Source organism: Pseudochaenichthys georgianus, chromosome 24 (genome assembly GCF_902827115.2).
Source record: "Pseudochaenichthys georgianus chromosome 24, fPseGeo1.2, whole genome shotgun sequence".
NCBI classification, from domain to species: domain Eukaryota; kingdom Metazoa; phylum Chordata; class Actinopteri; order Perciformes; family Channichthyidae; genus Pseudochaenichthys; species Pseudochaenichthys georgianus.
The window spans coordinates 29,605,091-29,619,340 of record NC_047526.1 but is presented as its reverse complement, the minus strand read 5'-3'; the positions used below and the strand labels follow the sequence as shown (position 1 = coordinate 29,619,340).

General features: G+C 43.9%; 1 protein-coding gene across 1 annotated transcript in view; it reads left to right on the top strand.

The window, feature by feature from the left end:
- susd6 (sushi domain containing 6) overlaps positions 1-14,250 on the top strand; it is a 31,390-nt gene that overhangs the window by 12,001 nt on the left and 5,139 nt on the right. Inside the window, exon 3 of the mRNA XM_034075678.2 lies at positions 13,656-13,850. Within this exon, the coding sequence (XP_033931569.1) occupies positions 13,656-13,850 (195 nt within the window). The remainder of the gene's footprint in view (positions 1-13,655; positions 13,851-14,250) is intronic.

Below are 14,250 nucleotides of genomic sequence, written 5' to 3'. Positions count from 1 at the left end.
TGCAACACGACTTTTCCTTTTTTCTTTACAGCTGTGCTACATTTCTTTAGCCATGTCCAATTTAGCAATCAACAGCCAAGTCGAGGGCGGCAACTGTCATGTTTCGGACCGAAATGCCGCCGGGTAGCGTGGTTATCTCCTGCTGGGAATGCACATGAGAGTACAGAGTGGAAATACACACGGTCATGCTTCAACATGCCACAGCTGTAGCGAGACGCTGTACATGGGGCAATGCTGTGCTGCATCACGCACACACACCCTTAATCTGTTGACTCAGCTTTTAGCTTTGGTCCAACTTTAGCTTTCTGTGAAGCTCTCGTCAAAACTTGACTTGCTCAATAACTTTTTTCGAAGAACATATATAGGCTACTCCAACACAGTCGGTCCCAGGATGCAACATGAAGCGTGATCTTACAGACTTGCTGATTCATAGCTGAGGGGGATACATGTGCTTCCCTGCTGCTCGTGTTGTTGTTTTGGGCGGAGGTGTTGTACAACTGTCTTCATTTAAGCAGCTTATGCTCCAATACATGTGGAACAGAGATTGTAAATAAGGGTAAGAGAAGGGAAGGCACTCAGAACCCATGATTCTTAGCTGGTCAATACAGAGGGAAGTCAAAGGATATACATTGGATCAGCACGCCACCGCTGTAGCTGTTAGGTATTAAATGCCTTCCATAAAGACACTAATGCAAAGTTGCTGACTCGTAGTCTGGTTCTTCTATTCAAGCATGGCCTCTCTAGTTTCTGCAACACCCTTTTTTCACACATCCATAACTCAGTTTCTACTGTAAATACATCAAATACGCCTCGGTCTCATTGTTGCTCGTGTGGTGGCTAAATTATCATATGGTATATCGTGGTATTTCCTGTTTACCTCTCATTAGCTCCATCTATTTCCACGGCTGGAGCTGTGAAGTCCATTAGATTGCATGTTGAGATGTTTAGTGGCCAGTTGGCTTGGCTCCACTCTAATGCCCATGTAATGCAAACAGCTCCCTGCTACTAACGGCAGCCCATTTGGATAATTGTGTCAGGCTTTATGTGAAGCATGCATGTACGTTATCTTCATCTATATATTCATTTGCATATCTATTTGTATATATCTATTGTGCCTGTAGATAAAAAAAATAATCTTTGAATGTATATTCGATTTAAAGAATGATAACAAATGGACATCACAAGCTGTTACAGTCCAACATCCTCTTTCATTACATTACATGTTAGATGGTTTTATCCAAAGCTACTTACATACTCAATACTGTGGATATACCACAGGAGCAATTTGGGTGAAGTGTCTCCGGGACACAACGACATGCTGACTGCAGTGGGGTTTGAACCTGTGACCCCCTGATCCGAACACCAACGCTCTATCCACTGCCACACGCCTCCCAGCTTAGTCTGACTAACCAAAACAATCAATTTACAATGAGGAATAAAGAGAGCTTGAGCATGTGTGAAGCTGCAGTCTGTAACAAACGCATCTCAACACTGCACTTGATTAATCTTTTGTTGATAGGCTTATCTTTTTATAACATCCTTATTTTCACAGAGCTCGTGTTTTTGTGTGCGCTGAAACCATTGTTAGACGTCACCATTTTGAATATTTCTAACTTACTTTGCACATTGAGAAATACCTTGTGACGTGTTGATGACTTTATAGTGCCAACATTTAATTCAGTATGTGTAGGTAAACAACTATATTTGTCTGTTATTGTTCTGTGCTTCCTCTCACACTCTCAGTCGCTAACGCGGCTACAAGGGAGACGTGTAGGTGACGTTACCGTGACTTAATGATGGCCTTTTCAGGATTTGGATGATGATGGAGTTTCATATCTGTCTACAAACTCATCGCTCTCTATCTAAGGATGTAAACAGTACTTTGTATCTTCCTCACGGTGATAAACAGTAGTTTGTTGGTACCTCTCTCACTGGACTTCCTACTCACAACAATCTCCCTGTTGTGTAGTCATTTTGACACAAATTAAATCAGTCTACTAAAATGCTTTCACTTCCTCCACCTTACTTCCTCTATTGTAAACTGTTCGTGTTCTTTATGAAGGCACTGTTATTCAGCGGTTTTTATTGTCGCGTGTTAAGTGTGAAGTTTCAGTTCAACAAACTCAAACTTCATCCAACTTTTCTTGCTTGTTTTGACTTTTACTTGAGGCTTATGATAATTTCCCAGGAGCTTGATTTAGTTTATTTGGTAATATTCTGTTGTCTCAGGCACAGGTTTTTGATAATCCGAGTATTATTACTCTTCAGTAGATCTGATGTCGTGACAGCAGTGAGTGTTGATGCTGCCTCTGATCCAGATCCTTTTTCATATTTAACATCAGAGGAAATTGCGTCAACTGCCATATTTAGATTAATGAGCTCTTTAATATAACGTACTAACGAATATGATATTTTTTACGACATGTTATAGACCAAACCCTCAGTTGAAAAAATACAAAAATAATTAGCAGATTAAATGATAAAAACAATTCTAAGTTACACTGACTTTTGCAAGTTTGATCAGCTTCCCTTTGAGATAAGGAGATTAGCAGCAGGTTCAGTGTATTCTGAGGTGACAGGAATTTGCAATAATAATAATAATAATAATAATAATAACTGAGATTTCTATAGCGCCTTTCAAGGGACCCAAGGTCGCTTTACAGGAATAGGGCAAGCACAAACAAAACAAAACAAAGGTCAGACAGACAAAACAACAGATCGATATAGGGGCCGAAAGCCTTGATGAACAGATGGGACTTGAGGGCCCTTTTGAAGGCGTCCAGTGTGGGGATGTTGCGAATCTCCGCAGGGAGAGCGTTCCAGAGGGTGGGGGCTGCCACACTGAAGGCTCTGTCCCCGAAGGTTCTCAGTTTGGTGCGGAGGGTGGTGAGCAGGCCAGAGTCTGAAGACCGCAGGTTCCGGGGTGGGGCATGTGGGTGGAGGATGTCCGATAGGTACTGGGGGGCAAGGGCATGGAGGGACTTGTAGGTCAGGAGGAGGACTTTATAAGTTATGCGGAACTTGACCGGCAACCAGTGGAGGTGGATGAGGGTGGGAGTGATGTGCTGCCACGGCTTTGTGTGTGTGAGGACCCAAGCTGCACAGTTTGACATACTGGAGCCTGTCCAGGGTTTTGTTGGGAACCCCGAACAGGACACCATTGCAGTAGTCCAAGCGGGTGGTGACAAATGCATGCACCAGGTTCTCGGCAACCGACTCCGAGAGTGACGGTCGGAGTCTGGCAATGTTCCGCAGGTGGTAGAAAGCCGATTTGGTCACTGATTTGACATGGGAATGGTAGGTAAGGGTGGAGTCGAGGATCACACCCAGGTTGCGGGCTTCAGGAAATGGGGAGATGGAGCAGCCATCGACCTCAAGGACGAAGTCACCAACCTTCTGGAGCAGTGCCTTGGGTGCCACAACCATGAGCTCTGTTTTACCGCTGTTCAGCTTCAGATAGTTTGAAGACATCCATGTCTTGATGTCATGCAGGCAGTTGATGAGAGACTGAGGGGGGAGCTGGGAGGATGGAGTGGTGCTGAGATAAAGTTGGGTATCATCAGCGTAGCAGTGGAAGTTGAGTCCATGATGTCGGATGATCTGGCCGAGAGGGAGCATGTAAATGGTGAACAGGAGGGGGCCAAGTACAGAGCCCTGGGGTACACCGTGGTGGACTGGGGCCGGGGGTGAATAGCCTACTTAACCCCGAATTATATATTGGTGTGTAAGAACCCACTGCTAACCGACAAACGGCATTCCACCTCTCTCAGTGGAGAGGGCCGCATGTGTTAATAGCTTACACTCTCACTGCCATGAGTCCACCCTCAAAGCTCAGTTGAACTGTATGATGGCCGAAACCGTGACTGCATTTTGGAATCATTGGCGATGTAACGGCAGGGCTCGACTGCAACGGTTGTCAGGTTGCCATTGGCAACCATTCAGAAAATATGTCAACCACTTCTTGGCCTTGGCAACCAGTTTTTAACATAAAGAAATAAGGACAGCAAACAGCTAAATGTGCACCCCAAAATAGATAAATGTTAATTATTTGTTGTATTAAGAGTGATATATAATTATTGTTGTGAACAGTCGGAACCTGATACTTAAGTTGCACGTGCATTGGTGTGATTACGGAGCCAGAAAGCGATGCAAGTTTACTCGCGCACGCGAGTAAACGTGCGAAGCAAAAATTAAGTCGTTTGACTGTGGGGTAAAAAGTTCAGCCAATACCTCAACTTCTCAAACGAATGTTCAAAGTGATTCAACTGATAACGCGCAAGATAAACCCGAACGAAAAGAAAAGAGGAAATGTGTAAAGTCTTGGGAGGCGAAATATATATGTACATTCTGCTCCGTTGTCCATTCACTTCCGGTAAAAGTTCCTTCAAAATAAGAGTCCCGATCTTATTACTACCAAAATAAAAGTGTTAACGAAACTTTACCATAGGAAAATATTGGCATACAAATATAATCACTTCTATAAAAAGGTAACACATTTTAAATATAGTTAGACATATTAAAGGTAATTTACAGCATTACTAATTAATATCTAATTCTTAACTGTGAATGGTTTTCATTTATTTATGGCCAATGACAGAACCATAATCAATGCTGAAGGGCCAATGGATCTATGGTGGGGGTCAGCACAAAGGTCAAGGAAACCCACATTTGAAAGGGAGACAACGGATGACCAAGAAACTAGTGACTTGCTCAATTCATTTGTGAGGGATCTGTGAAGAACATGACAGCAGCTGCACAACTGGTATTGTGTATACCAGCAATTGAGGGTGGACAATTTTACTAGCACTTAAGTTTCAAATAATTGTGTTAATTACTTATTGTAAAGCATTTGAACATTCTTTTGTGTCACATGTTCATTATTAAGTTGATGTATAACTGTATAGTATCTTAATTATTTAAAATATAAGGTGACTAAAAATGGCAACCGTATTTTCAGTTTTGGCAACCAAAAGCTGATGCCTGGTTACCAGCCTGGCAACCACTTTTAAGAGTTAGCGTTGAGCCCTGTCAAAGAGTGGGACATTGTCTGTTGTTATTATGACTTTATCCCTACGTCTGTTTCAACTACGGATAAATAACAACAATTGTGTATCTTAAATCCTGTTATAAGGCTTTCTGTAATATAACTGCTTCATTTAAAGTTGCTTTTCCGAAGTGTTGTGTTGCCTATAGTACAGTATGTGCTGTGCTATAGCAGTGAGCCTGCTCACCTTAACACACACACAGATAAACATACATTTGCCAAACAAGAAAGACCAGCTGCAGAATAAGCTTGGTCATACTGTGGTTTTAAACCATTTGCATACTATTCCAGCTCTCAACAGACTTCAACCGCCCTCCCCTCACCTGTAGAACCAACATATCCAGCCCTTATAAACAGGGTTGGGATTATCTCCCTGGCTTTCACCTTCAACAAATGTCCCAGGCACAGCACTCCTACCTCTGCTAGCTGCTGAAATATGATCATCCCACAGTTCACATTGACAGTTTTTAAGGGGGGGTTCTGAACACATGCACGTGTGTGTAGGAGGGGTCCCACACACTCTTTTGTTTTCCTCTGAAAGCTGAGAAGAAGGAATGTCTGCCTCCCAGCTGTCCTCAGCAGTGAGGGTGATGGAAGCGAGAAGGGGGGAGCTCACAGTTCGCTAACATCCTCCCATCTGTTACTCTGGGGGGGGGGGGCAGGCAGGCAGGCAGAGTGTGTGCTTGTATCTTTGGGGTTGCAAAAGAGGGTCACACAATGTTTATACCCCCACCTTGCCCTCTACCCTCTATGGCCCCCTCATGCATATTTTACCCTTCATATGCAAAGTTGTCTGTTGTCCTGTTGTGGAGGCACGCTGCTCAAATCTGTTGCCGTGCCCCCTCCCTCGGTGAGCGGGACAATGGGCTGATATGGCGGCACACGTGGCTTGCTAAATGCATTTCAACAGCAGGGGACAAACGGGTGGGGTGGTGGAGGATCTTGCTGGTGATGTCCGTTAGGAGACTTCCTTCACTCTCTCTCTGTGTGTGTGTGTGTGTGTGTGTGTGTGTGTGTGTGTGTGTGTGTGTGTGTGTGTGTGTGTGTGTGTGTGTGTGTGTGTGTGTGTGTGTGTGTGTGTGTGTGTGTGTGTGTGTGTGTGTGTGTGTGTGTGTGTGTGTGTGTGTGTGTGTGTGTGTGTGTGTGTGTGTGTGTGTGTGTGTGTGTGTGTGTGTGTGTGTGTGTGTGTGTGTGTGTGTGTGTGTGTGTGTGTGTGTGTGTGTGTGTGTGTGTGTGTGTGTGTGTGTGTGTGTGTGTGTACAAGCGAAGTTCTCTGGAAACGCTCTTCGGGAAGCCCACAGATGTTTTGACTCGTGTTTTTTGGCAAACTTCCTGTTTACTGTAGATTGGACTTTGTTGACTTGGCTCCAGCGTACAATACAGACCTTGTTTAAGTGGAGAAGAAAGTTGTGCTCATTGCTCTGTCTGACACTCTTAATCACAAACGCACATTCAGCACACGGATTGGATGACATCGAGTTGCCGTTCACAAAAAGGCTCCTTGGGACAACCTACGTTTGAATAGTGAGTAAACTGACCACCTGTGTGTGCTCAGGCTTTTGTATAAATGTGCCGGCACACTGCATCCCTGATCTTCATCCTCCCCCGATAATCCTCCTCAGTGAGGTCACTCCACCTTTCCCTAGAGCCTCCCTAGGATGGAACAATAAGAAAACTCGGGTTCATACTTGGAGATTTCAGCTTTGTTCTGCATTCTTTCTGCAATACAGAAAGTCTGCCTTTTTTATAAGATTTTTTTTTTCTTCTCACATTTCATTCCCAGAACCTTTCCCCCATTTCAAAAGAATGCGCTCTTCTCTCCGAGTCCCTTCCCAGCTGCTATGAAAGGGCGAACATGAAAGCAGAAATGATCGGATTGCGTGTATCTGTGTTACAGCATGACGACTTCTCACTCGCTAGATGTAGAATTTGACACTGCTAGTATCACTCACCCAGACATTAAGTATCCCATGTAACGGCCCCGTGTCACCCATCCAGGTCAGAGCACAGCGAGTTGTGTCACTTCATACTGTGTGAAGTGTCTCACTGAAAGCTCATCTGGGATGATGTGGTGTGTGTGGAGGAACGAAGCTGAGAGCAGACATTACATCTTATACACACCATATAACATGTTGTGGTTGCACTACGACTTGCCTCGTATCTTTTTTTTATAGTCACTAGAATTTAAGACGGATTATATGATACCTGCAGTTAACTCGTACTTTAACTGTTGTATAAAACGAATCTTGAATCCGTGAATCTTCTACTTTTTGAGTCCAATATCAAACCTGTTGCAGATGAATTGTCTACTTCCTTTGCGGCATGCCACTCTAATCCCCCCTCGTCTCCCTATTTCCTGTCTCCAACTTCACTGTCAGTTTTCCAATAAAGGCGAAACATTGAAAAACATAACATGACGGAGGCAGAGTAACTTTCCCCCGCTGTCAGAGATGAGTTTCCAGCTCTCCACTTGTATCCTACACTGCATAGGCTCTGCCGCCCTGCACTGCACTGCACTCTAATAACAACAGCTTGGCGAAAAATCCCACGGATTAGCGGCAGACGGAGAACGTGGCAAAAAACAAAAACACCCTCAGCCCAAAAATGACAGCAACATCATCAAAAACAACAGAGGGCTTGGCGCGATGCCAACAACAAGGAACACAAACATATTTACCCGGCCGAAGAGAGCATCATCATCCTCTTTGGGTTAATCCAACACACAACCCCACCCACCCCTCCCCTTATTCACACATTCCCCTGCTTCTTGACACACTTGAACACACACCCACTGGGAAGCGCGCCCCCCTTTTAGAGCCTATTGTTCTATAGAGCAGCCAAACAGCTGGCTGCAGAAGTCATCAGCATCTGATCTGCTCGACAGTGCTCCCTGCTTGTTATGGAGGATCATTAGAATTTTAATTTGCCAGAGTAAAGAGGGTTAAGACCCTTGTCTTCCTCAATCCAATCCCCCTTAAAGCTCTTAGCGGGCGAGTTGTGCCATCGGTAACAGATGGGGAAAGGGAGAGATTCACAGCCAGGCACTTCCTAGCAAAGCAGGGGATTTTAACACCCCCCACGGCCCGAGTGTCCTCCAGCATGGCTTTAAGGCGCTGGATGTTGGGATTAGCAATCAGCCTCATGAGTGCTCTGTCCTTACCCAGTCCTCCCACCACATCAAGTGTTTCTCCAACCTCTAAACAATTACACTCTTTGATCATCTTACAGTTGTTAGCCCAGGAGATTTCGAGTAGTTTAACCTTTTTAACCACTTCATTAAACCCAATATGGCAAATGTCAGATCTTAAAGGCCTTAATATCTCTGTGATGCTACACTGACTTGAGATAGGCACTTTAGTGTTGAGCCGAGGTGCTGTCAGAACCAAAACTCGGCTTACTGTGTTGTGCTTTGTTTGGCTTTGTTACCAAGGTTATTGAACCGTTTTGATACACATCTGTCATGTTTTAAGATTGATTATACAGTATGTCTGCGCAATGTTTTCTAGCCTTCAGTTAATTTTGAAAAGACACTGTGGAATGATATATTACCGTATTTCTTACTCGCTTTTTCCACTAGCTTCCACAAAGCACTTGCGACACTGTTTTAGTCATTATTGATTTCAACAATTCTCCGGAACCTCTCCTCTTGAGCAAACTCTTCACATCAGACCGTTTGGAGAACAGCTTGTGTTTAACTGTGACTCATTCCCTTCCTCATAAGCACAAAACACGGCGTGCTGAAGTCTATTCTGGCATTGCTTAGTGCCGTTAATCAGTATTTCCCCTCCCGAGTGTTTTTAAAGCCAACGAGAGGGCGATGGGAAAGGGACAGCCAGGTTTTTTAATCTGAACCACTCTCTCATCTCTGGATACAGAACAAGCCTTCATTCTTTCCTCTAATAGAGTCTCTCCGTTGTGCTAGCCCAACCCACAGTTAGGTATGTATATCTGACGGCTGCTTTCTTCCAAGTGTTGTTGCAAGAGCCTCTCCTTCTCACATAGAACGAGTGGACTTGCCGAGACATGTCTCTTTTTGCCTTGTAATTGCTCAGGGACACAGTCCTCCATGCTGACAGCTTGTTCGCGCTCCCTGGCTTCTTCCCCTCCCCCTCTCTCTCTCTGCCTGTGAATCTGATGACTATCTTTCCTGTCAGTATTTTTCCCACTTACCTTTCTCTTTTTTTGCTAATTTGCCAAAGTAGTGTCAAATGTGTCTCCCATTCCTGTTTTAAGGCAGGCTCTTACTTTTTACATTTGAATCTTCCTGCCTTTTTATTAAGCCGACAGGGTGAGCTAGAATCAGAAATTGTTTTGCATTTATGCTTGGAAACGGACTAAAACGGATAATTGGTTATACAAAAAGTTTGCTAAATAGGATAAAACATGACATTAGGACTAGCATAGTAACACACTGATACCTGGGTTTCTTCTTAACTACGATCAGATTCTGGTATTATTACTACATTCAGAGTTTCGGTTAATAGAGTTCAATCAGCAACGCGTGTGCGCGTGTGCGTGTGTGTTCTAACCACTGATACATGGGTACGTGCTGTCAAATTAAAATGACATTTGGAAAACTCCGGTGGTGAACAGTCGGCACAACGTTTTCCTGGCATGAGAACGAGCGGCTGGTTTGTTGCTCAAAGTGGACATTTTACTGGCTTCATGGTTCGTTTAGACTGACCTGAGTTCAGTGACCTGATCCCTCTGTAAGAGTTAACCCTCCGTTAGCCTCACTCAGCAGCCAGTTCTCGGTGCTAATGCAGCGGCCTTCCTTATAGATGTAACAACAAAAGGAGTGGATTAGCGTTAAGCTTCTAGATATCTTGTCCCCTTCTGTATTCAGAACAAGCCTTCATTCTTTCCTCTAATAGAGTCTCTTTATAAGCTGATGAGATGTTTCTCTACTAAAGCCCCGATCTCCTTATTCCTTCACTAATATATGTTTTTATTACGCAGACACATTGTGAACTCTTGACTTATCACTGAAGTCATTTGTGTTGAAAACAATCTTTGTTTTAAGCACATGCATTTAGTGTAGACAAATACTACTGTATACCTACTTTCTATGATAATGAATAGAAGTACTTTACATTTCTGAGACAATCCCACATAGAATAAAGCAGTCTGAAGTCGCATAATGAAACCCGTTAGCACTCATCTGTCTTCAGGAGTTGTATTGACTGCCACCACAAAAGATCAGAACAGAGGCTAAAGGCTTTTGTCCTAAACTGCCCCCTTAGGCCTTTTGTCCCCCCCGCTGCCTCCCATCCTGGGGTCATCAATTGATCACCTTTACCACCTCCATTAGCACCACCTCCTCCTCAGAGAGCCTCCAGTGTCCCTGAGGCGTCTCGGCGAACAACTGCTCGGCTCACGGTGTCTTGAAAGGAGGCTGTGCAGATAATGTTTCTGCATCTGTTGGAGACGTTAAACCAGCCGGTCTGTCAGCGCCGGAATGAATGTCTATTCCTTTGATCTGCAAATGTGGCTTTCTAAATGCATATCAGTAACTCCTCTGAATGACATGGGCTTTACGGGGGCGTTGCGTTATGATTTATATTAAAATTGTTGTTTTGATTGTGTTGTTTAATATTTGTTTTGAGGCTATAAGTTCTTTATTTAATCTATTCAAAATCATGCACCTGCAACTAGAGCTGTAATTATTACTAATTATTTCAGAGAATGAATCCTGCAGTTATTTTAATACCATTATTATTCTAATACTATTTGGTCCCAGCTTCTCAAATATGACTTATTTATGCTTTTTCTTTTCTCATTTGAGTTAATCATATGTTTGAGTCTTGAATGTAGGTCAAAAGAAGGAGAAATGTACTGCATTTTGCCTTTTTTCACTTCCTTTGGACATTTTATCGACCCAAAAACTGGCCAGTAGCTCAATTGTGTGTGTGTGTGTGTGTGTGTGTGTGTGTGTGTGTGTGTGTGTGTGTGTGTGTGTGTGTGTGTGTGTGTGTGTGTGTGTGTGTGTGTGTGTGTGTGTGTGTGTGTGTGTGTGTGTGTGTGTGTGTGTGTGTGTGTGTGTGTGTGTGTGTGTGTGTGTGTGTGTGTGTGTGTGCTACTATACTTGTGGGGACCTACATCTGTTTACACAGTCACGTGTGGGGACTCGCCAAATTGGAGGTCCCCATGAGGGAAATCATAAATTTTAGGGTGAAGACTTGGTTAGGATTAGGGTTAGGCATGTGATGGTTAAGGTTGGGATAAGTCTCCAGGAAATGCATGCAAGTCAATGTAATGTCCCCTGAAGTGATGTATACATGGTGTGTGTGTGTGTGTGTGTGTGTGTGTGTGTGTGTGTGTGTGTGTGTGTGTGTGTGTGTGTGTGTGTGTGTGTGTGTGTGTGTGTGTGTGTGTGTGTGTGTGTGTGTGTGTGTGTGTGTGTGTGTGTGTGTGTGTCCAGAGATTAGAGGATGTTATTGGCGCTGCTGTGGAAATGGTCTCTCTTTCAGTCTCGAAACACACACTGAGGAAAAACAAAGTGGCTGTTTGCATGGGGCTGTTGTTTGTTTGTGTCAAGCGAGCGATAAGGCCCTGCAATAGAGCGTGGCTAATATGATTTCATAAATACTCTGACCAAGGATTAAACAATGAGCCATATGGTCATTAGTGATGGTGTTATTAATGTTCTTTTCTGCGGGGGTGTTTTAAATGTATTATATCTGGGTCTTGTTACTGAGATAAATCGCTACACATATAATGCTATAATCACATAAAACCATGAATAAATGCACTTATTATGACACATTTAATTTGTATACAATGGTTTTAAGTGTTAGAGCTGTGGATGAACTCAGCGTGATGTTTCGCTTGTGGACATTTTGAAGCCTTAAGTTCGTCAATTTGGTTTTTTGAAGTGAGAATGGACAGCTAAGTGCAACTGAATGCTGAACACAATATATTAAGACACCCACATTGTTACAGTTAACTTGTCATGAACAGCAAAGCCACTGTTGAAGGGTTTCACTTGGAGAATGCCATTGAAGCGATCCGTACCAACATCCTAAATGATACCCCGCTTCCTCGTCAATTTGACACGAAACCAAACCAATTTACAAAACAAACATCCCGCTGTATTGAATAACTAGCGATTGGGATTATAAATACATAAAAAAAAAATGTTAATAAAGTGAGAAGAAGGGTCCTTTTCCCATAGACTCCCATACAACTGGACTGGGCTTCACTTTCACATTGGCTTTGTTTTCAGACTTATTTATTTTTATTTTATCGTTTATTTGGCGTCAATGCACAGTAATGAACACTTAAAACATTCAAATGTGTCGAGCGTAACAGTGCCAGATTTAGCCTTGAGCTAATTTCCGTCCCTCACATAAAACATTTAAGAAAATTACATTTTACAAACATAGCAAAAACAAAATACTTGATATGCAAAAGAGCAAGAGCAGCATACACGAGTATTAACCACATGGCAGTACACTATCGGAGCGACCTGGAGGTTGCTACTTGGTTGAGGAAGCGTCACCAGTGTAGCTGAGCCTCAAGTCTCAGATAACTTCAAAGATGATCCAGATCAGTAGTTCTAGAATCGGTTTGTCTGTCGGCTGTTCTGGAAGATCGGTAATACTGAAAGTAAAGTCGGCCTCCTGCTGTCGTGTCTCAGTTTACACAGGTGCTGCAATGTTATGTCAGACCTGCTGGATTTAGATTCTCTGCACTCGCCAGATTGCAGCTCCAAATGTGTGTGTGTGTGTGTGTGTGTGTGTGTGTGTGTGTGTGTGTGTGTGTGTAGTAACATGAGCATGTGTGTCTGTGTAGAGCTGTGGGAGTGCAGCACACTTTCAGATCATTCCCTCTCATACCGCGTTGAAACACACTTGGAGCTGGCGTGACACTGCAACATCTAGATGGAGCGTGGGAAGATGGATCAAAGCTATTTGATTAACTTTTTTTGCCTCATCCTATCCTTATTGGCCGGCTCAGAGCTTCAAGTCTGTCATTAGAGCGAGTAAATGAGTTCCCTGTCTCACTGCCGGACAGATAGACGCAAGGCTGGCCCGGGATGAAGAAAGAAATGAGAGCGGGGAAATTAGATCTATAGGAAGCTCTTTGTGACATTGTATTCCACTGTGAGCACTTCAGGTTTTCTCTGTACTGCACAGCTGTCTCTTCTCATGTTGATATAACCAGTAACAATACCTCTGAGTTTCAATGATCAGCTCAGCCCGTCGACTTGACAGAGTTTCCCTTTGACCCAGTGGCAGCTGCCTGCAGAGGAGACGAGCAGACAGTTTGTGTCAGCCTAATGACAGAACAGCAAAAATACTCCAGCAGCCCGTTCAAATTGCCGAGGAGCCAGCCATAACGGGCAGCATTAGTGATCGTAAATTCCCTGTTCAGTTCACATAATGTTGGTACATCAGAAGAACCAGGACACATGTTTGACAAATTGTCCTTGTTCCCCCAGCAGGCCTGCAATACATTGAAATCCCTGCATCGACAGGCACTTTCTAAACCTATTAAGTTTATTACTTACTTGTTAGAATCAGCTTCATTTCGTACTTCTGTGCTGTCCGGATAGGGAAACTTCTGTCAACCATTCTCATTGTCTCCCCTTGTTTCTGTGTGGCTGCAGGTTGTGCGCGGCCCCCCGGCGTGCAGCACGGAGACTTGCTGAACCAGACCGAAGCCAACCGGGGGTCTTTCCCCCTGGGCGCCCTGCTGACCTATGGCTGTGAGCCCGGCTACACCGCAGATGGAGCCACCACCGTCTTCTGCACCAGCGCCGGGGACTGGACCCCTCAACCTCCACGCTGCATCAGGAGCAGCGGTGAGCAACACTTAGGAAATACCTGCATGGGACACGGCGACATCAGTGATACTACAGAAACGAGGGGGGGGGGGAACACATGGACAGTTCTTAATGCTTATATAAGTGAAAACAACAAGGACTCTATATGATTATAGCATTTACAGTTTTCCCTGTATTTCTTTTTAAAAGTCAATCATAGAAAGTGACATTCTCTTTTGAATTAATAATGTATTATTGATTAGAAGGGGAATAGAAGGAGGGTTTCTTAGTGAGCAAACTTTCTATAACAGTATGTTTTATGTCCGGTGCCTTGCTCAAGGGCACCACGGCAGGGCATGAGGTGAACTGGGACCTCTCAAAGTAGCAGTCCACACTCCATATTTTAGGTCTGGTCGGGGACTTGAACCGGCGACCCTAC